The sequence below is a fragment of the Lytechinus pictus genome, chromosome 13 (genome assembly GCF_037042905.1).
Source record: "Lytechinus pictus isolate F3 Inbred chromosome 13, Lp3.0, whole genome shotgun sequence".
In the NCBI taxonomy this organism is placed as follows: Eukaryota; Metazoa; Echinodermata; class Echinoidea; order Temnopleuroida; family Toxopneustidae; genus Lytechinus; species Lytechinus pictus.
The window spans coordinates 16111603-16136124 of record NC_087257.1 but is presented as its reverse complement, the minus strand read 5'-3'; the positions used below and the strand labels follow the sequence as shown (position 1 = coordinate 16136124).

The 24522-nt window shown below is 35.9% G+C and overlaps 1 protein-coding gene across 2 annotated transcripts; it reads right to left on the bottom strand.

Moving 5' to 3' along the window:
- Window positions 1-1594: 1594 nt before the first annotated feature.
- LOC129274097 (PDF receptor-like) lies at window positions 1595-23392 on the bottom strand. 2 transcript variants are annotated; one of them, XM_064108600.1, is made up of 9 exons: window positions 23294-23392; window positions 19859-20006; window positions 18524-18677; window positions 16821-16881; window positions 16127-16199; window positions 10997-11082; window positions 9098-9284; window positions 8219-8314; window positions 1595-7005 (listed from the first exon to the last, which is right to left on the bottom strand). In XM_064108600.1, exons 1-9 carry the CDS (start codon window positions 23383-23385, stop codon window positions 6865-6867), a joined length of 1038 nt encoding a protein of 345 aa, XP_063964670.1. In that variant the 5' UTR covers window positions 23386-23392; the 3' UTR covers window positions 1595-6864. The 2 variants fall into 2 exon arrangements, with proteins under 2 accessions (XP_063964670.1, XP_054766928.2); XM_054910953.2 differs by having other exon boundaries at window positions 1595-6967.
- Window positions 23393-24522: the final 1130 nt, after the last annotated feature.

Below are 24522 nucleotides of genomic sequence, written 5' to 3'. Positions count from 1 at the left end.
GTATCATTGATTTACCGATCCATATGCACAGGAGCCTAACAGCGCGCCGCGGTGCGTGCAAAAACCTACATATGCCAGAACGGCGGTGCGGTGTTAATGTTCGGCTATTGCATTTCCGTTACATTGTCATTCAAGTTGCACGCATTGTAAACTTTTATTTTTTGCAAGAATGTATCTGCTCAAGTGTGCCGAACCATTTTTAAGTCACCGAGTTCGTTATCGAAGAGGTATAGACGAGTGCACACAGGACCATTCAGGAATGACCCGTTACGCAATAACGCGATTCACGCACTCAGCCGGGCAGCTAGTCGATATTGAAACGACGCATCAGTATTAGGAGCACTCAGACGCGAAAAAAAGTCCCGTCAGATATCGATACGCCGCGTATAAAATACACAAATCCTTTGTCACTACGTCGTATACAAATATCTCTTTCGTCTGAAAGCTGAATATATACCCAGTGTTATCACTCTAAAAGTGTGTCCAGGGTAGTTATTACCACTACGGTTTGCATACAGAAACACACATCACACCAGCACATCCCACCCTCACCCCACACACGTCCGCACAAAATAATTGTACGTGGTTTTATGAGCTTGCACTCGATTTTGGCAGCTTCTCCTGGTTAACAATTGTTGCTTTTGGCAGACTTGGCAAAAGTGGAAAAGGCGAAAAATAGGAATGGTTACCAAGAACTGGAGGACCTACGGCTCGGAAATGTTTGGCACGCTTTCAAGTTCCATTTTTTTTTGGGGGGGGAAGGGGGCAAAAATGGTTGAACAGGGACCAATGCGACTAGACAGCAGTGTCCGTATGTAGGCCATAAAATATGGGGGGGGGGGGTTCCAAAGGAACAGAACATTCACAAGATTAAGCAATAACTTAAGTTTACTTAAATCTTTGGACTGTTTTGCCAGTTTTGTTGATTAAATAAATACCAGAGTACTACTACTACTCCTACTGATTGAAGCCCAGCCAGTAGTCAGGATACCATGAGGTGATAAGTATGTTTTTTACTTTAATTTCAATCTGTAATTTCTTAGATTGGCGATTAACTTTTATTGCATGTAAAGATAAGAGGTTCCTGCCCCTCGGAACAATTTAAATTGCATTTACAATCGAATACTTTTATTCGTGTTTAAATGACAAAAAAAAAAAAAACTTTGAGATGTTCCAGATGTTGCAAGATGGGGTATCACTCTCACTTATTTAATGAACAAACCCCTTTAGGCCAAATAAACAAAATAAATAATCCGTGGAATTATTAGTATATACATTATATGTTGGTATAACAAGAAAGCTTAAGGCCGGTTTTTTTTTCAAGAGTAATGATTAACACGATTATATTATTAACAATATAAACACATATATCAATATAAATAACGTATGCTATTCCGTTTCATTTACTTTATTATGGCCACGGGTATCGTCATAAATTAATACTAAAATGACAATGAGAAACATTTTACATCTTCCCATCCTTTTCGGATCAATTGCATTCGAAAATAACGACAATAGTTAATTTGTATGATGGATAAAAATCAATACAATTTCTTGACATGACAACTGTAAACATACTCAGAAAACATAGGCGTATAAAAAAACAATGTTGTTTAATGAAACGATATAGGTTGTGCAGGGGGTTTCTTTACATAAACAGTGATGAAATAGTCGGTATTTATAACATTCGCAAACAGTACATACGTGAACTTTGATATCTTGCAGAAAATATAAAAACACGCCTGATTTTTGTATGAAACAACTGTACATTACATTCATTTAATATTTTTAAGAACTAAGTTGATTTTACACTTTAGAATTAATTACACATTAAAAGGATTGAGAAAAATCTATTCAACACAGGGTGAAATTACAGAAAATTAATGTTTGCTGAGTAAACTGGTAAAAGAAAAAATATTTATGGGTAAAATGTTTACCCGACTTTGCGTATAATTAACATAGCATGCGCGACACATAGTTCTATTTTACCCAAGAATCATAAGTAATTCCCAACCTTTTTTTTATCGAATATCAGGCAAACGTTTTTACACTGTGCAAATAATGAATATCACGATTATGGATATTCTAAACTCAAGTTTGGTGTCATGATTTTGGGGTAGACCGTAGTCTGGTAGTACTGATTTTCTTGTAGGACATTGTACAAAAGGCTACTACTAAGAGGCCGGCAATCCACCCGACCGAAGCTAAAAACGCTGGAATCCCCACAGGCCGACAGTGCTAACTTAAGAGTAACAGTCGTCTAGTAGCAGGATGATGCCCTCGAGGCCGAGGAAATCTATCACTATAAAAACGGAAAGAATTACGAAGGGTGATGGACGAGGGTGCCGATGAATTATCAATCTAAATAAAACTCTTTGGGAAATTAAACAATATAATTTATGGTATGAGAACGTACTGTAGCTTCAAAGAAAATGATCTCTTCAACAGTTGTGACATGTTTGGTCCATCAAAAATGTATAAACCTTACCACATTTAGGCCTCTTTACTAGCAGAAAAGGATGAAACTTCATACTATTACTACATAAATTTTACAAATAAACATGTCAACAATTGAAATAATGCAATCAAAAGTTTATCTGTGTGGGCGGAAACATGTCCCCAACACAACATACAATTAGCTCGTAACGATCGGTTCTCCACTGCATCATTTTTTTTCTTAACGGTACCATCCACACTAGCTTTAAAATAATGCTTCTTCGAGGAAAATATTCGAATTAATGAAAAATGAAGCAGTGAATTCCCGATGAGGGCAATTATGGAGTGTGTACATGGCTGAGCATTGAATGGCCAGATTTTAAACAAAACAAATGAAAGAAAAAAAAATGTAATAAAAAGCGGCGTCCGTCTTTAAAACATTACATTAACATTATTCAGTTTGAATGATAGCCTTCAAAATAATGAACCCTCAAAAATAATAACGAGCTATAACTTAACCAAGTTCAGGCCAGACCACAGTATTTTCACTATATATCTCATTATATCGAGAACGGAGAGCTCGTGACAAGCAAAACGTAAAAATAAATGTGCAGATACCGCTTTTCCCCTCCGTTTTCTTTCTTTCATGCAACGCAAAACCTGACTGAACGTTCAAGTCGTAATGTCATCGTAGTACAGTCGTCTCGATGTCGTTGTTAAGTCTCTACTGTTACCAGGTCATGTCGTTGTCGTCGCTTGGGTACCGGTGGCGAAGTACGGGATCATTAACAATTGTTTTTTTTTGGTCAAAGGTTGTTATAATAGCATTCTTCAACACAATCATGATATTAATTTTGATGTATTTCCTTTAAAAGGCCACCAAAATGATATTTTAAGCACCAAATTTATAACAAAATTAATTATTGATTCAAAACTCATCGATTCTCCGAACTAGTGTATTGTATTGAAACTTTAGCCCCTTTTATTGGAATCATCACGCCAATGATTGTTGCATACTAGTTTTTTGTCATCTTGGTATAATAATTTCCTTTTTACGATCCCAAAATATATTATGTGATAGTAATAAAGAAAATAGGGAAATGACAAGCTTGTATCTGACCACATGTCATCCACTATTTCGTAGTGTTAATGTGTAATACAAGTAAATTCAGGGGTCAAAAGTCGTTAGGATGGTGACGTTAAGGTCAAGGTGGGGTAAACTGGAAATTTTCATATCTGACTGATAAACTTTTGAAGCACTCCCTATCGGTGTAGACTGTGCAATTTATTATATTTGAAAGGGTCAAAGGTCGTCTGGATGGTGACGCTCAGGTCAAGGTCGGTCCAATTTTCAAATTAACAAATCTGACTAATAAAATCTTGCAACACTCCCTGTATAGTGTAGCGAGCATTAATAATATTTGAAACTTTTGTAGTGGCCTACCATATTTTAACTGCTTTATCTGCATAACACTTTCTTCAAAACAAGACTTTGTGTATATTTTATGCTACGGACTGCTTCAAAAGTCAGCAGACAACTTAGTACCTTTCACCGTTTTTGTTTTGACTACGTTTCTTCATTTACGCGTATGCAGACATTCTTGAACTTCTTGACCTTGTTTCAAACATTCCTCGCGCTAAAATGTATCATATACAGGAAGTTTTTGTATCAAGCGCACCACATGATGATCACATGTCATTTAGTTCGCCGAACTTTCTCTAAATCAATCAGAGCTTATCTTCAGTATTTATATAACCAACCAACGTTCAACATAATTCTACGTCATCAATTAAATCACCCAATGAACATCATCTTTGAACTTGGTCACCGACTTGCCAAGTTTGCTTGTTCAGCGTTATCGATTATCGGACACTAACTCTTAAAACACTGTCGAGCTAATTACATGTGTTTACGTGTTATCAGGATCGCAATCACCTTTTCTTCACCTTCCAATCCATCAACTGGAATACTTCCTCAACTTTCGAGGGATTCCTACGTGCGGATTTATATATACTTGGATTTACTCTTTGTTTGATTAACATTTATACATTGGATTCCAGGTATCTTTTATTGTTTTCACCGGTAATGTACAATATCTGAACTTAACTTCCGCGGTTAGCAAAAAGTCGAGACTCATGAGTCACTCCAAACTCTCGCGTGTGTTTATCGACAGTTACCCGTTCGCCATTATTCAGTGGACTCGACCAATTCAAGTCGAGCAATGCCTTGGATTAGAGTTTTGGACACATTCATTCCGGTGAGTAGTAAGAAAAGAACCCTATTCTCCTACACTTTAATAAATTTACCTACACTTTTATGTGAATAAAATAAAAACTTATCTCTTGTTTAGTTATCTTTTCACTGTATACACACTAAGGTGAATGAAGTGGCAATATTGCAACCTCCAAATAGACCAACTTATGTTCCTAAGTTAAAGGTTAGCCTTACACCTTAAGAAGTCGTTTTCTCCGGTTAGCTGGGTAGTGTGTTCTAGTGGTTTAGAGCATTGGACTCATGATCGTAAGGTTATGAGTTCAAATCCCCACTCTGCCATCATGGCCATTGTTTGCTCTTTGGTGTTGTCCATAAGGTCAACCACTATGCCTGATCATATCAGACGTAAAATATTTCCTATATAATTAGCTGTAAATCAGCTTGGCGTTCTACCAGCAAAATGCTGCCCTGTTGAGTTCATACGAGTTACCATAACATAATAAGAAACTCGTGGTACTCATAGTTTTACCCTCTTTGGATACAGACTTGTACCATTGATGGGAAGGCGCAAAATTTGTAACACCAAAATGATCTCTAAAAGGTGCAAAATTGTTCCTTCAGGTGCAAAAATGACCAAAAGGTGTATATTTTGCACAGCTAAAGCGCAAACCCGATTATTCTTTCTTAGTGAACGCATATGCAATCCTCGATATTGACCAATATTAGTTTAGCGCTTAAGTTATTAAGGTATTGCATTTATACAGTGATACTATTTTACACACAACATACATAAATAACCTTGCAGATACAGATTGTTGATAGCAAAAAATACACACACAAATCGTACTTACAATTTCTCAAAACCCTTATTTACATGTATGTATATTATTTACATAATTGAATTTACAGAGATAATACTATTCATGTACATCTTTTAATTTATACATATATATTACAATTTGATAAATCTACGGAATTTAAATTAAAAAACCCGGCAAATTTCATCTCAGCATTAAACCAATTAAAAGACTAAACATTCTTGCTTGTAAAAAAGAAGGGGAAGATCATTACAATGGTTCAAACAAAATTTTTTATGAGATGAAGATTGATATTTGTGCGATTTATTTGTTTGGTCTTCAAACGATGAACAGTACTACAGTTTGTAAAGGCAAGACAGGTAGGGGTAGGGTGACATGGGATAGATAAAAATGGAGAGGTAGAGTATGTGTGTGTGTGTGATAGATTGAGAAAGGGTGAACGAGCGAAATATCTACTACTTATTGGTCCATTGTGCGCAAGATATTTGATAAAACTCACAATTCTTGTATTACATTGTATAAATCTTGACTCACAAGTTTTAAGTGATGAGTCTGTCCTACTTCGGCAATGAATGGGAGGCAAAATCAATTACCAATAAAGGGCATATTCTAGCTAATATTGACACCTGCACTTAATATCGATCATTTCCAAATAAATGACTGTTCATGCGATAGATAGGCCAATAACTTGATTAGGGCCCATGAATATTTTGGAGTGATCCAAACACCAAAATACGCCTAGAGCTTACATGTTGCTTCTCGCTAATAGTGTTACCTGTGCGCTTTCTCATGTATTCCCCTGCCCTCTTGAGCCCAACATACAGAAATATGGATATATACTTTCACAATCTTCATTGTATTTCTGTGTTCACAATTGGGGCCGTTTAAATATCCACTTACTAACCACACATACATATAAATGCACACATACTATGGGGACACACACATACATGTATATTTAAATTCTGAATAAATAAATGAATGTGCAATAAATCTATATGAACTGATTATAATGACGGGCACACATGTGCTTTTTGTAACATTATAGTTTCATGCAAGTCCAGATGGAGTCGTTGCGATGTCACATATCTCCTCTTTGTCGGCAGATAAATGATGTACTCAGTTTCTTCTCAATTTTAAAATATAAAATGCCGTTTTCAACAACGCTTTGCAGTCGATTTTTTCGAAATGAGGTTCAAGCATAGCATTGTGATAATCAAAAGAAACGTTGCACTCAAGTTTCTTCCTGTTTAAAAAGTCGACTTTTCATCTTTGATTGGCTTCATGTAAGACACCAGATGAACAAATCCCTGATGACGCCGCGCCGCTTTGTAGCTCTCAAGTTTGGAAATGCATTCGTTTCGGTCGTATCGTTCTTCGCACGTTCTTCGCACGTTATTCGGCCTCTGTATAGATAGTCTTCATCTCAGACCGTGACTGTAATGTATTCGAACCCTCCGCCACCCATCCGCGGTTTCGTTCCTCTTGTCGAATGAATCTGAAAAGAATGGAGCATGCGTAAGAGAAACAATCCACCTGATTAAGAGTAACATGAGTATTTTTGGAAGCCAAAATGAAGGTGATGAAACATGAAAAACCCATGATAGTAAAAAAAATGTTAGTAACAGGGAGTTGATGAAATTCAGCGAGAATGACGATGATGGTGTGAGCAATGCCAGTGGAAATGGGGATAACAAAGACGAGAGAGATAAAGGGAATTTCAGTTATTATTATGAGAGAGAGGAAAATGGTTGTAGCGGGGGTGGTGATAATTATGATGATGATTGTGGGGGTGGTGGTGATGATGATGTTGACGACGACAACGGTGACGACGGCAACGATGATGATAATTAGTATAATGATTATATTGATGACAAAACGAAGAGAAATATCATGAAGTTTGAATAAAGGACAGGAATATGGAATAGAGAGAGAGAGAGAGAGAGAGAGATACAAAAATGAAAGAAGGAATTAAAGAAATCAAGAAGAAAGGGAGATGTAGCAAAAAGAAATGAATGATAATGAAAGAACGAAAGAAAGAATAGCATGATCATATAAATAAAAAAAATAAATAAATAAAACAATGATAATATAAAATCCAAAATATGAATAAGTTTAGGAAACTATGTTTTACTAATACGTCTTCATTAAGAAATATGTTTCGATTAATAATCTATCACAACTCAATGGATTTAAAGTGCAACCTTATTACTTGCATGTGACTAACTACTCGTGATTAATCATAATTTTGAACCTTTTGCTTAGCCCTAGTTACATACCCATGACGTAGACGACGAAAACAATCTTATTCAGCGTATAGTTCCTACTTTGTGACAAGAAAATTGCTGCTAAAAATGGACGAGGCGGGGAAATGTCAGTATAGGTGCGTGATGAGTGAGACGTAGAAAGGGGGAGGGGGGGGGGGTGTACGGGCAGGGCATTACACTGTTAGAAAATTTATCCTTGAAATAAAAGAAGTTCCTACATCAGAGTCTCGAGAACACCTGTAATCTTACCAGATTGCGTAATCTTACTTTATCATGTACAATTACAGGAAATTGGTATTTGGTGTATAGAACCTTACACATTTCCTTATATAAAACACCATTTTTCCTTTTTAAAGAGACCTGTTCTGTTAAATTGTAGAAACATTCCTGTTTTATGAATTTACAGAATGATTCTGTTATTGCTTTCTGCAAAATCTTGTTTTTTCTGTAAAATCAGGTTTTTTTTTTTACAGTGTACTTACATCTGACGTTGAGGTAAGCATCGACGTCCGCCTCGTTGTCGTCGGATCACGGTAATTCCTCCACGTCGACCATTTCCTTCTCAAAACCATCCGAACCTTGACAAAAAATCGAATATGATATTTATCAAAATATTTAAACATAGGGAAATATTGTGTTTAAGGAATCGTGTTAACGCCAGCTTTGAGCCAACGTTTTATTACCGGTAATTCAATCATAATAAAGTTTTGGGGACACCTGTGGCCCGCAACGCATAGGTTTACACTCATCGTAGAATAATATCTTTACGATTGATGGCATTGACTACAACGTACACTCAATCATGGAAATCAAGCGCACGATCAATCGTTTTCCTTTTTGTTATGGGACCCTGGGCGTCCTTTTTGGAATAATTTATTTTCTATTTTGTTGACCAATACGAATGAATCAACTATATCACAACTAATTGTCATGGTAGTAAAGGGACCGATTCCTTTAATCTATTAGAGCGCCAGCTATAGTTGTAAAGTCGTAAGAATAAATGATCTTCTTATCAAGTAAACGAATGTGTGGGTAAGAACGTACAATATCCTACTCTTCTTCACGAAGGTATGCAATTCATAGATACCATATTCTACTTTGCTATCATACATTGATCTCACTTTTTATTTTCGTCATTAGAAATATTATTGAGTGCTGTCACAACCTTCCGAGTAAAATATAAGACAGTGGAGTGAATTAAATGCATGCCATTAGCAAATGGAAGCATGAACATTTTTAACTTTAAATGAATCGATAGGTAAAAAAAAGAAAAAAAACAATCTAGCGGACACATGGATAAAGTAAACAAAACAAAAATTAGTTGGGAAAAAATAAATGAATAACAATGATTCTCGATTTACCTCTTGATTTAGAAAGCAGTAAAGTAAAGCGACGAAAAATCCCTGAAACTCGGCGAAGAATCTGAAGATGAAGAGACATATGACTATGATTGCCCTGCTATCCTTGGCCGTAGCTTCGGGGAGGACCCATAACAGGTTGACTATCCCAAGTAGGGGCAGTAAAACAATGGCAGCCTTTACAGCTTTTCTGCACAAAAAATGAAAACAATATATTGATTGAGATAATCAGATCATGTCATGTACCAGGTGGGTGTTTCATATAAGCTGCACACACCATATTTCTATAGGTGGTGTTAACAAGTCACCGGTCGTTCGTGATGTCAGCCCCCATCACACTTATTCGGAATCAGCAGGAATCGAGCAGAAGCTGGAAAGAAAAAAATATTCCAAAAATATAGAAATTTTTGGGAGGAACTTATGAATTCACCAAACTGGAGTTGAAATTTAGTAAATTGACCAGGTGTATCATCATACACGAGTCAAAATTAACCGCAATGGAGTCAGATTGATAATTCGTGCTACGTTCTTGGACATTCTAGGGGCATTCTAAATATCCTGACTGCATTCTGAGTGCATTCGAAATATTTTTGTCATTTCTTTTGGCCGTCCCGAAGGTTTTGGTCATGTTCAAAACATTCGAGGGATATTTTCGAACGGTGTTCGAAGTAGATTTAAATGACCAACTGGTGGTCAAACAATAGTCCTTTCATTCAGGCCAATTCTGCTTGATTCGGAATAAGTGTGATGGGGGCTTAAGCCAGGGTTACACCGGAACCGAATCAGTTGCAAATCCATTTGAATACATGTATTCTGGGAGGATTCAGGAGCATTCTGTTCTCCCTCCCCGAATGCGAGAAACTACGTAGGGAATTCGGCTTGTTTTGAAATGTTCAAAGCCAGCCGAATACCCTCCAAAATACTCCCGAATGTGACCACGACAAATTTCATTCGGGCTACATGCGGGATGTATTCGGATGGAATTCGCTTGGATTCTTGGAGGCATTCAATTCTTGGCAATTCTGCTCTGATTCGAGACTTATTCCGGACAGATTCGCCTCTGAATCGGGGAGCTCCCCGAATCAGACACGAACAGGTTCCGAATCCGACGAATTAATCCGAGTCAGGCCATATTCGGGCAGATTGGGAGTCAAAATTCCTCCTTCATTTGACAATTCGGATCATAATTATCATTTTGTAAAAAAAAAAAAAAAATTAGGTAGTAGCAATGATGAAATAAAAACAGGTAAATATACTTCCCATTCCCGCACTTATTCCACCAGGAATTGTTATTTTTCTTTTCACAATGATAAATTGCCACCTTGGTTATGTTTTCCAGGGGGTTTCTTGTCACTAATGGTTACAAATCGTTTTTATAAGCTGATTGGACCCCTAGGTTTTATTATTTTACTACCAGCAATCTGTATAAAGGTAAAAACACATCCAGCATGGGCCATATTCCCGAGTCTTCACGAAACTCTGACGGTAATCGCGATTGTGAACCAGGCGCTGGTTTCCAAACCGCGGCATGCTATTCATTAGGGGATGGACCGATCGGGGGGGGGGGGGGAGGGGGGTGGGGGATGCACGAGGAAAAGGACCCACGAGTGCGAGGATCCACAGGCTGATTTTCTCATATTGTATTTTCTTTTATCAGGCAATCTGTCTAGACTTGCGGTTAATATATTATTCAATGTAAAAAAAAACAAAGTATCCCCTAGTCTGTTCAGATGCGGAATAAGAACAATTATGAGAAAAAACAAAATAAATAAAAAAATACAATAATGAGACGAATCGGACTAATGGACACTCGGCCCCGTGGTCTCTTCGCCTCGTGGGAAGGTCCCGCTTCACACAATGATTTTTTTTGTGTGTCTTTATTTTGTTTTTAGGTGAACTGACCTTACTTGTTGAACTTCTCCTGAATTACTCTCTCGTAATTTGGTGACCAAAACCCGAACAATGTTTATGAGAAAGATGGCATTGATCTGCAGAAGAAAAACAATAATCATTGTATAATATTGTGTAACAAATATCTGAATTTACATCTATGATGACGCGGGGGGGGGGGGGGGGAGTACAACAATAAAAGCAAAAAAAAAGTTTTCACCACAAAATATGAATTTTGTTTGCTTACATTCCTTAATTTCTGGTGGTGCTGCCTATAAAAAAAATAATTGAATATACAATCAGCACCCCACCACCCCGCTTCCAGAGCCATGAGTAAGAACTATTCGCATGTACGTGTTAATATTCTCTCATCTTACTTTTTAAATGATTATATTGTATTCATTACTATATTAACTATTTGATATGTATTGTACCTCGTATTTTTGTTTGGATGTGTGAACGAAGATTTGAAATTGAAGCTGTATCTTTTAAAGGACAAGTCCACCCCAACAAAAAGTTGATTTTAATAAAAAGAGAAAAATCCAACAAGCATAACACTAAATATTTCATCAAAATCGGATGTAGAATAAGAAAGTTATGACATTTTAAAGTTTCGCTTAATTTCACAAAACAGTTATATGCACATCCTGGTCGGTATGCAAATGAGGAGACTGATGACGTCATCCACTCACTATTTCTTTTGAATTTGATTATATGAAATGTGAAATATTCTAATTTTCTCCTCATTGTCAAGTGAAACAACGATTAATTCCTCCCTGAACATGTGGAATTAGCATTGTTTAATATTATATGGTTTAGTCAAGTTGGTCCGTATTGTCAAATTTGTAAAAGATGAAATATTGTATAATTCAAACAATAAAAAACAAAAGAAATAGTGAGTGATGGACATCATCGACTGACTCATTTGCATGTCACTGAGTTGTGCATATCACTGTTTTGTGAAAAATAAGCGAAACTTTAAATGCCATAACTTTTTTATTTTACATCCGATTTTGATGAAATTTTCAGCATTATGCTAGTTTGATTTTTCTCTATTTATTCATATCAACATTTATCTGGGGTGAACTTGTCCTTTAATATTTATCGGGCTCATGCCTATTAGAACCTAGTGATGCGCATTGCTTCTATTTAATATCATTGTACAATAATTGTACAGTCGCTATAGTGCGTTGTTTTTACGGTATTCTGCACAACAAACGCTGCATTAATGGTATGGACGAACTGCAAAACGAAAATAAAAAAAAGTATATGATCGATGATACATTTTACGAGCGGTAAAACGTGGGGGTAGATAGGATCATATAGTTCACGCATAAATCATTTACTGTATGATATTTACGCTCTCACGTTACAAATAATGATTGCAGATAATCGGGAATAGTCAGTATATAGTTCAACGTAAGTCGATAGTTCTGTTAGTATCATTTCCTTATTGTTAGTTTATCTATCAATGTTATATCCTCTGGGTTTTTTTCCTTCAAATCCTGCATTATTACGACCCTCCTCATACTGGAATACCACCCCCATTGTTTCATCCCGCTTCGAGTTTCGTTTCCTCGTTCATCATTTTTTTTTTTGGGGGGGGGGGTGATTTAAATTGTAGGAATATAAAAAGATATCAATATCTCTCATTTGTTTTAATGATTATTCAAGTTATGTAGTAAAAATAATTTAGCAATTTCCATGTAAATACTTATAATTTTTTGTTGACCAATTTTGATTTCTTTTTGTATTGCAGAAACATTTTATATATATTTAAATTAATTTTGATAAACATTCAAGATATATTTCTTTCTTTTTCGTTTAAATGTACGTGTATATAATTGAATGATTTCTGAATCAATTGATGGACAGGTTGCTAATTCTACCCATTCATTGACTAATCATTGGATGAGAAGGTGCAAATTAGCCATAAAGACGATGGGCCTAGACTCAAGTATCCACCTAAAAATTGGCGTGACATTTTGCGTTGAAAAGGGAGAAAAACACACTGAAACACTAACAAAACGTCCCTGCATTCATGAAAATATTAGCCTTCATGAAAGGGAAAGAAAGAGAGAGGGAGAGGGAGAAAGAGAGAAGAATAAAAAGGACAGTTTTCAATTACTTCGACGAATATTCCCCCACATGATGCTCCCTAGTACGCTTGCCCATACATAATTGCTTCCAACTTCTATTTGAATATTTTGAAAGCAAGAAACTTTCATAATCATGCATAACCTCGTACAGAAATGGTCAACTGCAGCAGAGAAAATGACCCATTAGAGATATAAAAAAATATAACCCATTGGGTTATATCATGGGCGGAAATCTGTCCTGAAAGGTAGGGGGGACAACAGGGGCGGATCCAGCCTTCGCCAGGCGGGGGGCCGAAATTTTTTTTCAGCCATAATTTTATGTTAATCCCCGATCGGCCGCTCAAAGGTGATTTTTGTTTGTTTCATTGAAGGAGTAGTCCTCATGGTCAGTTTTAGCTTTATTCTTAAATCAACATAAATATATAATATCATAATCCTTATTTATATAATGCGAGCGCGAAGCGCGAGCAAAATTTTTTGGTGTTGAAAATTTATGTATTTTTTACTAAAATTTGAACATTCTGGGCAATGTTTATCCTGAAAAAAATGTATATACAACTAAATAATTACTACGAATGCGAAGTGCGAGCAGAGGTTAACTGATGGAAAAAAAATTGAGATTTACACCTGAGAACGAGACACTCTATTCATGTTTTGTAAATCATGAAAAGGATAGGTAATTGGGGGGCTTCCTTACACCCGGTCTTTTCATTAATAATGCAAGTGCAAAATGCAGCCAGAAAATGTTCATATACGTTTAATTTGAATTGATCGAAAAGGTACTTGTTAAGGACTGCTTGCACTTAGCCATGAAGACGTTGCATATTTCAACAATCAAATAATGCTAGTGCGAATCGCGAGCTAAAAAAATTTGACATTTCTACAAAAAGAATCGAAAATTTTAATCAATTTTTGTAATCGTGAACAGGGTAGCTATATAACTAAACAATTATTGATGCAAGCGAAGCGTGAGCAGAAAAAAAATCGAGATTTAGACCTAAAAATGAGACACTCTATTCATTTGTAAATCATGAAAATGATGAGTAATAGGGGATTTTTCTACATTAATAATGCGAGCACAAAGCGCGAGCAGAAAATTTTTGATATTGTGATCTCAAACTGGATAATGATTTAAAAAGAGAACAAGTTGAATATCTGAAAAAACATGCGCGTATTTCAGATTTAGACCTAGAATCTCGGCATTCTACACATCTTTTATCATGAAAAATCAAAGCGAGCGCGAAGCGCGAGCTTAAACTATTTGATATTCCGATCTGAAAAAAAAGAGTCAATTTCAGCTATATATTTCAAGCACTTTGTAGGAAAATTGTGAGGTGGATATGGATCGCACTTAATAAAGAGCTGATATTTTTCATTATTATTTGAGTTTTGACATAGAACCGGGACATCCTTAGGACAAGTCATATGAAAATGATGACTATCTTCCTATTCCTCTTGCTAAGCGCGAGATGAAACAAAAGGGACAATTTAATCATTAAATTAATATCTTATTTATTAATGCCTAATGAGGGCAAGAAATCTGATGATATAATGGCCTGAAAACTGGACATTTCAAGCACTTTTGTAATTATGAATAGAATAATGCATCAGTTAAAATTTTTTTTACCATTAATGCGAGCGCAAATCGCGAGCCAAAATCTTTGATAAACTGTCATGAAAATCAATATTGAGACATACATAAATCGCCAATCAAAATGCGAGTAGCGCTATCTGCTACGTTTTGACAATCAGACTTGAAAAGGGATATTTTTCAAACTAAATGGAATACACAAAAATAATAGGTACTTAATAAATCGAAATTTGCGAGCGCTCAGTGCGAGTACAAAATTTCAATTTTCAGACCATAAAGCTGTCACTTTTACAGAGCACTTTTTAAAAATCAGTTTTTAAATTACACAAAATAATGAAAGTTCGATTTCCGAGGTGAAATTTGTAATGTATATTGACTTCCAATCTTATAATTAAGCTCCATATTGAAAAATCACCTAACAGGCAATGCGTGCGCGAAGCGCGAGCGAAAATTTTATATAGTGACATAAAAGATTCTTTTTATTTTCCAAGTCTTCCCCTCATCTTATTTTATTCACTCTGGAAAATTTGACAAGCAAAAAAAAAGAAAAGAAAAGGTTTTCACCCAAAATGTAAGGTCATTTAGTCCAAAATACATGTATTATTTCGAATGTGAATGATGCATTTTTCTCCATCATAAAAAAACAAAATAGTAGGGGGGACATTTGATATTGTGTCCCCCCTACTATTTTTGGTAGGGGGGACACGTCCCCCCTGTCCCCCCTGGGATTTCCGCCCATGGGTTATATTATAACTTTACAGCGGAAACGCTGAAGGCAAACCTAATAATAGGAGAGCGCTGATGCTAACGGCGATAGAAGCATTTCGATTTGCATATGATTTCCATACAATAGAAAAGCAGTTATACTTGAAAATAAGCCCAATGTTTTCAGGGGTTGATTTATTGAAGACAGTAGATACCCCTGTGTCGACAAGTCCATTGTTGTTACAACTGACATCCCTATCATTTTGATTCAATAATTTAATTGATTTTTTCGTAAATCTATACGAAAAAAAATACAAAAAAGATGCAAAATAAAAATCTAAAGCAAAATTTAGAGTGGGGGGACCTATATTGAAAAAAAAAACCTTAATGAAGATATTATGCGTAATAAGACAGCTGAAAGAGTGGAAAAATCAGAGAGCTTAGAAAACTAGTGAGAAATAGAGAAGAGTTTCTTGATAAAAATTATTCATTTTTCAAAGAATCTTTAAATGTGTATAAATCCGATTTTAGTGCCCCTCTAACAAGTTATCTTGTCAATTAGTCGTGTAATTCATCGGTTTTATATCAAATCATTAGAAATATGAAGATTGTGAAAAACATGTAAAAATATAAATAAAAAAAAAACACCCTTCCCTAATAATAGTGATGATGATAATAACAATAATAATAATAATGATAATTACAAGAATAATTGTCATAAATATTAGTTGGATGTTTAATACTCACGGCAAGAAGAATATTTCTTGGAATTTCAATGAGACCTTTAAAGAATAATGAATTGACATGCGGATACCAGCACCTGAAAAACAACAACAACGAAATAATCGGTTCATGCAAACGGATTTTGTAAAAAGGAATAACGATATAAGGAAGGTAAATATTAGCATACAGTCAATGATTTTTTTTAAATCTATATTTTTGCTGACAATTCTAAGATCATATATCACAAGAGTCACTGTTACAAAGTAGTATGATGCAGAGGGCTGATAATAATAACTATACATGCCATACGTGTATAAAGTCTCCTCGGCATATTGATACATTATACCATTTTACGCATCTCTCCTAGTCCAGTATAGGTTACAAAGTTACAACATTCCCTTAAAAATGTGGAAATATGTAATTCACATGCTCTCGAGTGAACACAGGGATAGGATAAAAATATGTGAAAATGTATCACCAACGATTTAATGACTATCCCCGCAATTAAATTGAAGTAAAAATCAAACATGAGATTCTAATCAATATAATTCGTTGCGTTAGAAGCATAAACTAATATGCTACCACTGACAAGGCCCCTCGACAATGGTAATATGTTAGAACGGTCAAAGGGAATCTTTTATTTACAGATAATCTTGAATAAAAAAAATCAACGGAAAAAATATTTAAGAAAAGATTTCTAGAAATGGATTAAGCTCACCGACTACCATTCGTCATTTCCATTGCAATAGCCCAAGCACTTACAAAGGGAATAGGAAATACTGCAAAGACAAACGATAATATAATAATATTAAGTCTTAAACAAAAATAGAAAATATCACTATTTAACAGGGAAACCTTTAAAACAAGCATGGTCATTGATATGCAATATATATTTCAATGGGCCTAAATTTTATTGTGAAAATACCTCCTCTCAATGGCATGCAAATAAGAAACTGGATGATGGTACTGACTCACTATTATTCCTTTGTGTTTGTCTTAATTATACAATTTTTCATTCTTTTTAGATTTAAAAACAAGGAGAATCTTCATCGAACCACAATAAGTTACAGCAATTGCAATACTATATGTCCAGTGAGGAATTTGTTTAGCATTATAGTGAGGAGAAAATTAACGTATTCCATATAATCCTAATGAAATACAATAGAAATAGTGAGTGGGTGACGACATCGGTCTCAACATGTGCATACCGACCAAGATGTGAAAAAACTGTTTTGCAAAATTAAGCGAAGCCTGAAAATATGATTTTGATGGAATTTTCAGTGTTATGCTGGTTTCATTTTTATCCTTTTATTCAAATCGACTTTGGGTTGAAGGAGGGGGGGGGGTGGGTTGGGGCTGCCCTTCAAAGAAAGTGGTGTTCATCAAACTTGTTTTAAAATTCTAAAATTGTCCATTGCATCACTTTTTTCCTTTATCCTCACCCATGCATAGCCACCTCCGAACACTATCTTCATTTTTTTTCTAACGCTCCAACATTTTCTCCAAATCAATTGTCAGTTCAGAATCCTGAATATAGGGTAAGATAATTGCGCCACGAAATCGATACTCGGAGGGAAATGAAGGCCAGAAGAGGCGATAATTCTTTGGATTATCGGAAAAATAATGTAAACTATGGAATACTTTGTAAGTTGAGGCAAGCACACATCTTCTTCAATCAATGCAGATGGCTCAAGTGTTTCCTCAGCGTTTATTGCATATGGAATCACTCCCTAGGTTCGAGTTACAAACCATAATTTCGCGAGCCCCCACACATGTTTGTCAATGATACAGAAATGTAGAGCACGGTTATTTAATTTGGTGATATGCGAAACAGCAAGATATGTGTGTTAAATTGTCCTCTAGATGTCTAAATTGCATTAACGTTTTCAAGATATTATTTCGAGTCCCTGCACATGTTTGCCAATGCCATAGAAATGTAGAACACGATTGTGATGTGCAAAACACCAAGATATGTGTGTTTAATTGTTAACTACATATTTCCATTGCTTTACCGTTTTACAGTTATTATATTGGTGATGCTGAAACGAATATATTTTCTTCGTAAAATGAATTATTTTTGGAAGTGAATAATAATGTAATAATGAATTCATGAATACTAGCATTCTGAATATCACGAACGATGGCAAGATCATTCGTTTAGTCTGCATGCAGAATGCGGTTAGGCATGATCCTTTTCAACGACAACAATAATATATTAAAATAAAAATTGAACAAAAATACATTTAAAATGTCAAAGTCTCGTAAAGATATAAAAATGTTTCTTACCCTCTTCTCTTTTCTAATACACTTTATTGCTGTATTGAATATATTTTTGATATAACATGTACCCAAAAGCTGAGGAGCAAGAAAATCGAAAGGAGTGGATTCAACATTACAGTTTATCAATGATTTTTCGCTTACCCCAGCCGATGAGATAATACAGAAGAAACTTGGGTTTGCCGAAGACAGAAATGGAGATTAGCGAATTGAGATACATTCCTTCTATAAACATCCAAGCAAAGGCACAAAACCGTCCGTATTCACGCAATACTTCGAATATTTCACACAATATGGGCTGGAATAAAGAGAGAAATAGGGAGTAAATATTTCAGCGTAACATTCTGTACGACAAGAGAGAAATATTATTTTATTATAGAAATGAAAAACAAATTCGCACTGGATACTCTCATTAAAACTATTCCTACGAAACAGTGTACGGCATGCAATATCAGGATAAATATTGAAATTGTAAGCAAATATGGAAATATGGTATGGACGGATGCTAGATTGATCTTTCAACTTAAAATAACGAAATGCTGGGTGATGAAATTGAGATGAGACTTTTGAAAAGAGCAATAGCGGATTTTGTTTTGAAAATACGTCATTGTCTGCTAACCTGTCAAAGTTTATGCCCCATCGGACAACATTCTTTGTACGACATTATTTAAACAAAGTATATATATATACACACACAAAGACACACATATATATAATATATATATAATAGAAATAGTCTGATCGGCATAAGGAATAAAAAAAACAGCTATGCTCCTTTTAAAATCTACGATTTTATTTCTACGGCATTTACTAAACCTTTTGTGATTAATATATATATATATATATATATATATATATATATATATATATATATATATAAATATATTGTAATTGTGATGTCCCTGGCTCATTTTCTTAAATGATATAAATCGCGTGGGTTTGAGGCTTTAGGACTATGTGTGTATGTAAATGGGCATTGGGCCTACACATTTTTTGCTCTTTCTGCTTCGGATGGTGTGCGCTAAAGCGGGACTTAAACATAATGAGTTGGTGTCTTTCGGTTATTGTGGTAAATTACATATTTTGGTATTTTAAGGTTCAGGTGCATAATGTTTTATAAAATAATCTAATCGTTCTTTCTTTTGAGTCTGTCCTTATTTCATCTCCCTTTATTTAAGAATCATTTTACGCATACAAACTCCAGTGATGGGTAGGCCTACAATATAGTCGTAATGCCGATTAAGTATAATTCTCCCCTCCCTCATCCCCCCATATCAACCTCTCTCACGGGTATACTCTTACCTTTTTTATTATTTCTCCCTCTGTCTGTAAAACTCTCTTTTAGCTTATTGTCATTCTCTTTTCCCTTTCTCCTGGCCTTTTACCGAAAAATGTTTGACACATTTCAATTTCCCATGCGGAAATTGGCGTGTCGGAAAAAGCCGAGAGGGAGTCACGTGATCCATTCAGGACACTCACCTGAAATCGTAGCGTGTTGGTATTGAATCTGTGACCGGGTTCGATACTGTAGTGGCGATCGATAGCAAAGATTACTTCGATCGTGAGACGTATGAGCAGGGAGACGAAGAGATGTTTGTGAATCTTGGTCCGATTACAGTTGAGGCTCCTGCGGGGTTAAAGGTCATTATCATTTATTGTCACATAAATTGTTTATGATGTTATCTGTGGCATTATACACCTAGTAAAAATGAATAAAAGGGTATCCAACGCAAGAACATACATTTCATCAGTTGTACTGTGTTTGACTACAAGTGTTGGCTGCATGGAATTGGTGAAATCACCAAAGATAAACACAAACAAATTAATGTAACAATATTTTAACCGAAACAAGTGAAGCGCCTCTGGCAGTCTCACCTGCATCGCACGATTCAATATAGCAGTAGCGCTGGCTTTGATAACTACTATAAAATAGTTATTCACAAACAACACCATTCATATAATGATACAATACTATGTCCATTGACCTTAAACGACATTTGACCTTGATCATGCGACCTAATAGTTGTCAGTAATACTTGATCACCCCTATATCCACATTTTATAAATTATATCTATAAACCTTGAAAGTTATTAAAGCAATGTAATAATTACCTCCAAAATGGCTGAAGTTCAAAGACAAAAAACCATTGACTTTGGTCATGTGACCTGAAACTCGCATGGGATGTTCAGAGATACTGGATTACTCTTATGTCCAAATTTCATGAATCAGATCCATAAACTTTTAAAGTTATGATGGTAATTCAACAGATACCTCTAACATGGCCAAAGTTCATTGACCTTCGACCTTGGTCATGTGACCTAAAATTCGAAAATGATGTTCAGTGATACTTGATTACTCTTATATCCAAGTTTTATGAACTAGACCAATAAACTTTTAAAGTTATGATGGTAATTCAACAGATACCCCCAACTTGGCCAAAGTTCATTGACCTTAAATGACCTTTGACATTTGCCATGTGACTTGAAACTCTGGCAGAGTATTTAGTAATACTTGATTAACCTTTGTCCAAGTTTCATTAACTAGGTCCAAATAATTTCTAAGTTATGCTGTCATTTCAAAAACTTAACCTCAGGTTAAGATTTTGATGTTGATTCCCCCAACATGGTCAAAGTTCATTGATCCTAAATGACTTTTGACCTTAATCATGTGACCTGAAACTCAGGCAGGATATACAATAATACTTGATTAACTTTATGGCCAAGTTTCATGAACTAGGTCCATATAATTTCTAAGTTATGCTGTCATTTCAAAAACTTAACCTTCGGTTAAGATTTGGTGTTGACGCCGCCGATTCCGTCGGAAAAGCGGCGCCTATAGTATCACTCTGCTTTGCAGGTGAGACAAAATCCCCTCTACATCAGTCTAATGTCATCAAGGCGGATCTGTCATTAATAAACAAATACAAAAAACTCGTTAAGATATAAATATGAGAAACAGCGAGACCGTCACATCAAATAAAAGAAAATAAACGTTTTGCCAATCACTTTGAGGAAGCTTTCCACCATCATTCCTTTCATCCAAACGGTTTGTCAAGAACTTGTCTTTATCTTAACCATGTTAACGTAGTTGGTCCACGACCTTAAAAGTCATGAAGGTAACAGCAAGGGTAAAGAAGACTATGTGTCGGGGATATATCACTCACAATTGTTCCTTTACTTAGGAAATGATAATGATTAAGGACAGATTAATTATAAATAATTTAATTAAGATTCTATTTTGCTGCATGGCGAAATCAAATATAAATGACTTTACAGCAACATTAAGCTATTTGATTGATGCATGTATCGAACTAATCGCTTTATTTAACGGTTTTATTTCCTCGTATTAAATGTGCTTCCCTTTTTTGCACGTACACGGTTTCTTTCTTTTTATAGATTGAGAAGTATATTTGTAACATAGACAGAAAAGAAACTAAGCTTGGCTGGAAATATACAAACAACGAGAGTATTGGTCGTGGATTAGGTTTTAGCTGTCTCGACTCAAATACAAAGATAGATTGACGAAATGAAAGAGGGGTTGAGCATGTGAGAGACAGAGGGAGGAGGAGGAGAGAGAGAGATAGATAGATATAAACAAAAGGCAGGCAGACATGTAGAGCGGGGAAGGGGAAAGAGAGAGAGAGAGATAGACAGCAAGAGGGAGATACACATAGAGACGAGAGAGGGCGAGGGTGGAGAAAGAAAGCGATGAACGGGTGATTATCAGGCGAGGTTGGAAGCACTGTGGGGGAGAAAAGAAAAAAGGGAAAGGAAGATATGAGAGAAAGTCAGAAAGAAATACAGGGAGGAAAGCATTAAGAAAAACATGGAAAAGAACGAAAGAGAATATAGAAAAGGGGAGGGGATGACACTGCCGGGGAGATGGTGAGAAAGAAGAACAGGAAACTGCAAGACGTTTGAGATTGTACCGCAAGGGGAATACTATTACACATATTACGAGTGTTTGGTATCTCGGCAAGTAGAGGATGAGTATTGATGTGAGGGTTTATGTTTGCATCAGTTCAATTTACACATGTAATACGTTCCGCCTCCAAGCTACCGTATTGCGTGTTTCGGCGAACCATACAACTTAAGCTCCATGGATCCATACACGATACGTTCACAGACAAACTACTATATTGGCGCCGCCGTGAGTGAGTGATCACGTGATAGCCGCGCGTAGTCCAATGGGGTTGCAGAGTTCAACTAAGGGCGTTTGGAGGGCAGACCACGCGATCTAAATTAGCTAAAACATGAGCATAATCGGTAAAGAACGAAGGTAACAGTTAAAACACTCTAGATGAACATGGGCCTAGTAGGCAAAGTGATTATGCTATATTAGCTGTGATACAAAAATCTAAAGCTATTTACATTCCGAATTATTTTGCAGACTTGATATTGACCTTTCCCTATCAAAATGGCACTATCGCATTGACTTGAATTTTGGGTTTGGGTATCGAAATTGCGAGACGATTCTTTTAAACCATTTAGCTATTGCTTCTCCTAAGCAAAGCATGCATCCTAAAACCATATCATTCCTTTGATGATATTTCAATTGTGTGTGTGGGTGGGGGGGGGGGATAAATGTTATCAGTTTCAAATATTTGTAAAAGCGGTTTACGATAATCTCATGGGGAAAGAGACCGTTTCACATTTATATTTGTTTCACAGCCAATGCATTCATTCCTTTGTGCAGTGAATCGAATTTTGGCAGAAATGTGCCAATGTATTAACACACTGTCGAATAGGATGATTTACATCAACAACCTGTCCTTATTGTTTTGATTTTCTTTCAATATTCAGACTCACGAATATATAAATCTACCTCTTAATCTTAATTGTAAAAGGCAGACAAAAAACCCCCCAATTTATGGAATAACATTGTTACCCATTCTCATGGAAATGGTGGCTTACCTAAAGTGGAGGAATATGCAGAGAGCGACGAGGAGACTGATCCATGAGATTGAGTTACCCACGATAGCCAGGATGCGACTACTAGCGACCATCCGCTCAAAAAACTAGATTGAATTGAGATAAGAAAAGAAAGAAAACATAGTGATAAAGAGCAGGTGTACCCATAAGCATTAGACAAAGAATGGAACATTTCCACATCAGGGGTAGGAAGGAAACAAATGACATAAAAGTGTATTGTACAAGCAAAACCATAACTGAGTATAACTATGACAAAGTATGTTAAACTGTGAACCTCTCACCTAAGTGTCTACAGAAGTCACCCCATTCCCTTAAAAAGGTGGGGGATAACAGGAAGAAAGGGAAGAGAATAGAGAAAAAATAAAGATAAGTAAAGGAGCAGTTGGTTTTGTTTTACCCGAATCTAGTCATACTGACTAGCATTGGGTAAATTTTTACTCTAAAATGCGAAAATTCTATTCAGGGTAAACTATGACTTTTTTAGCATTCTGGTATTATTTTACAAGGAATGTGTCAATTTATACTACAATCGAGACTTTCGTCAGTTTATGTCAAATGTGACCGAATTTGTAGGTGACTGTCTCCTTAACCCCATAAAGCTATATTAATATTCGTTGTTTGCTAGCCTTGAGGTTTAATCATACGTATAATCATTTGTTTCCAATTAAGCCGTAGCCCTCCTGATTAGGTACGGCAGGCGCGATGAGAGTTATGTTTCCCATCCTAACATGCCTAATCAAGACACTTGCCCATTATCATGATCATCTCTAGGGGGCGGGAAGGAGACAGGTCGGTTTAATTAAATCTTGTCTCAATAGAAAACTGTTCATCATTGTCTGGCTTCGTTAGGCTACAGTCACACCTCCAATGCCGACCCCAGACCGATCAAATATTTTATGTTATTGCTAATTGACTTACAAGCGGTCGGTTTGGAGACGGTTCCGTTGGTGTGACAGTCCCGACCTTTCGTTGGAAGAACGCGAACGCTTATTTACGACGTTAGTTGATTTTGGTAGTGACTTTTGGGCCCGTCGTCATGGTAGTAAAACTATGTCCTGCAATGCAAATTGTGTGACATGAGATTTTTTTCTGTTTCGCATCTAGAACGGAAACATTCAATTTGCGTTTCGTGTGCAAAATTATGGTTGCTACTATGGTAACAGCGATATATCCGATTTAGGACGAGTTTCCAAATCCACATTTGGTTCCTC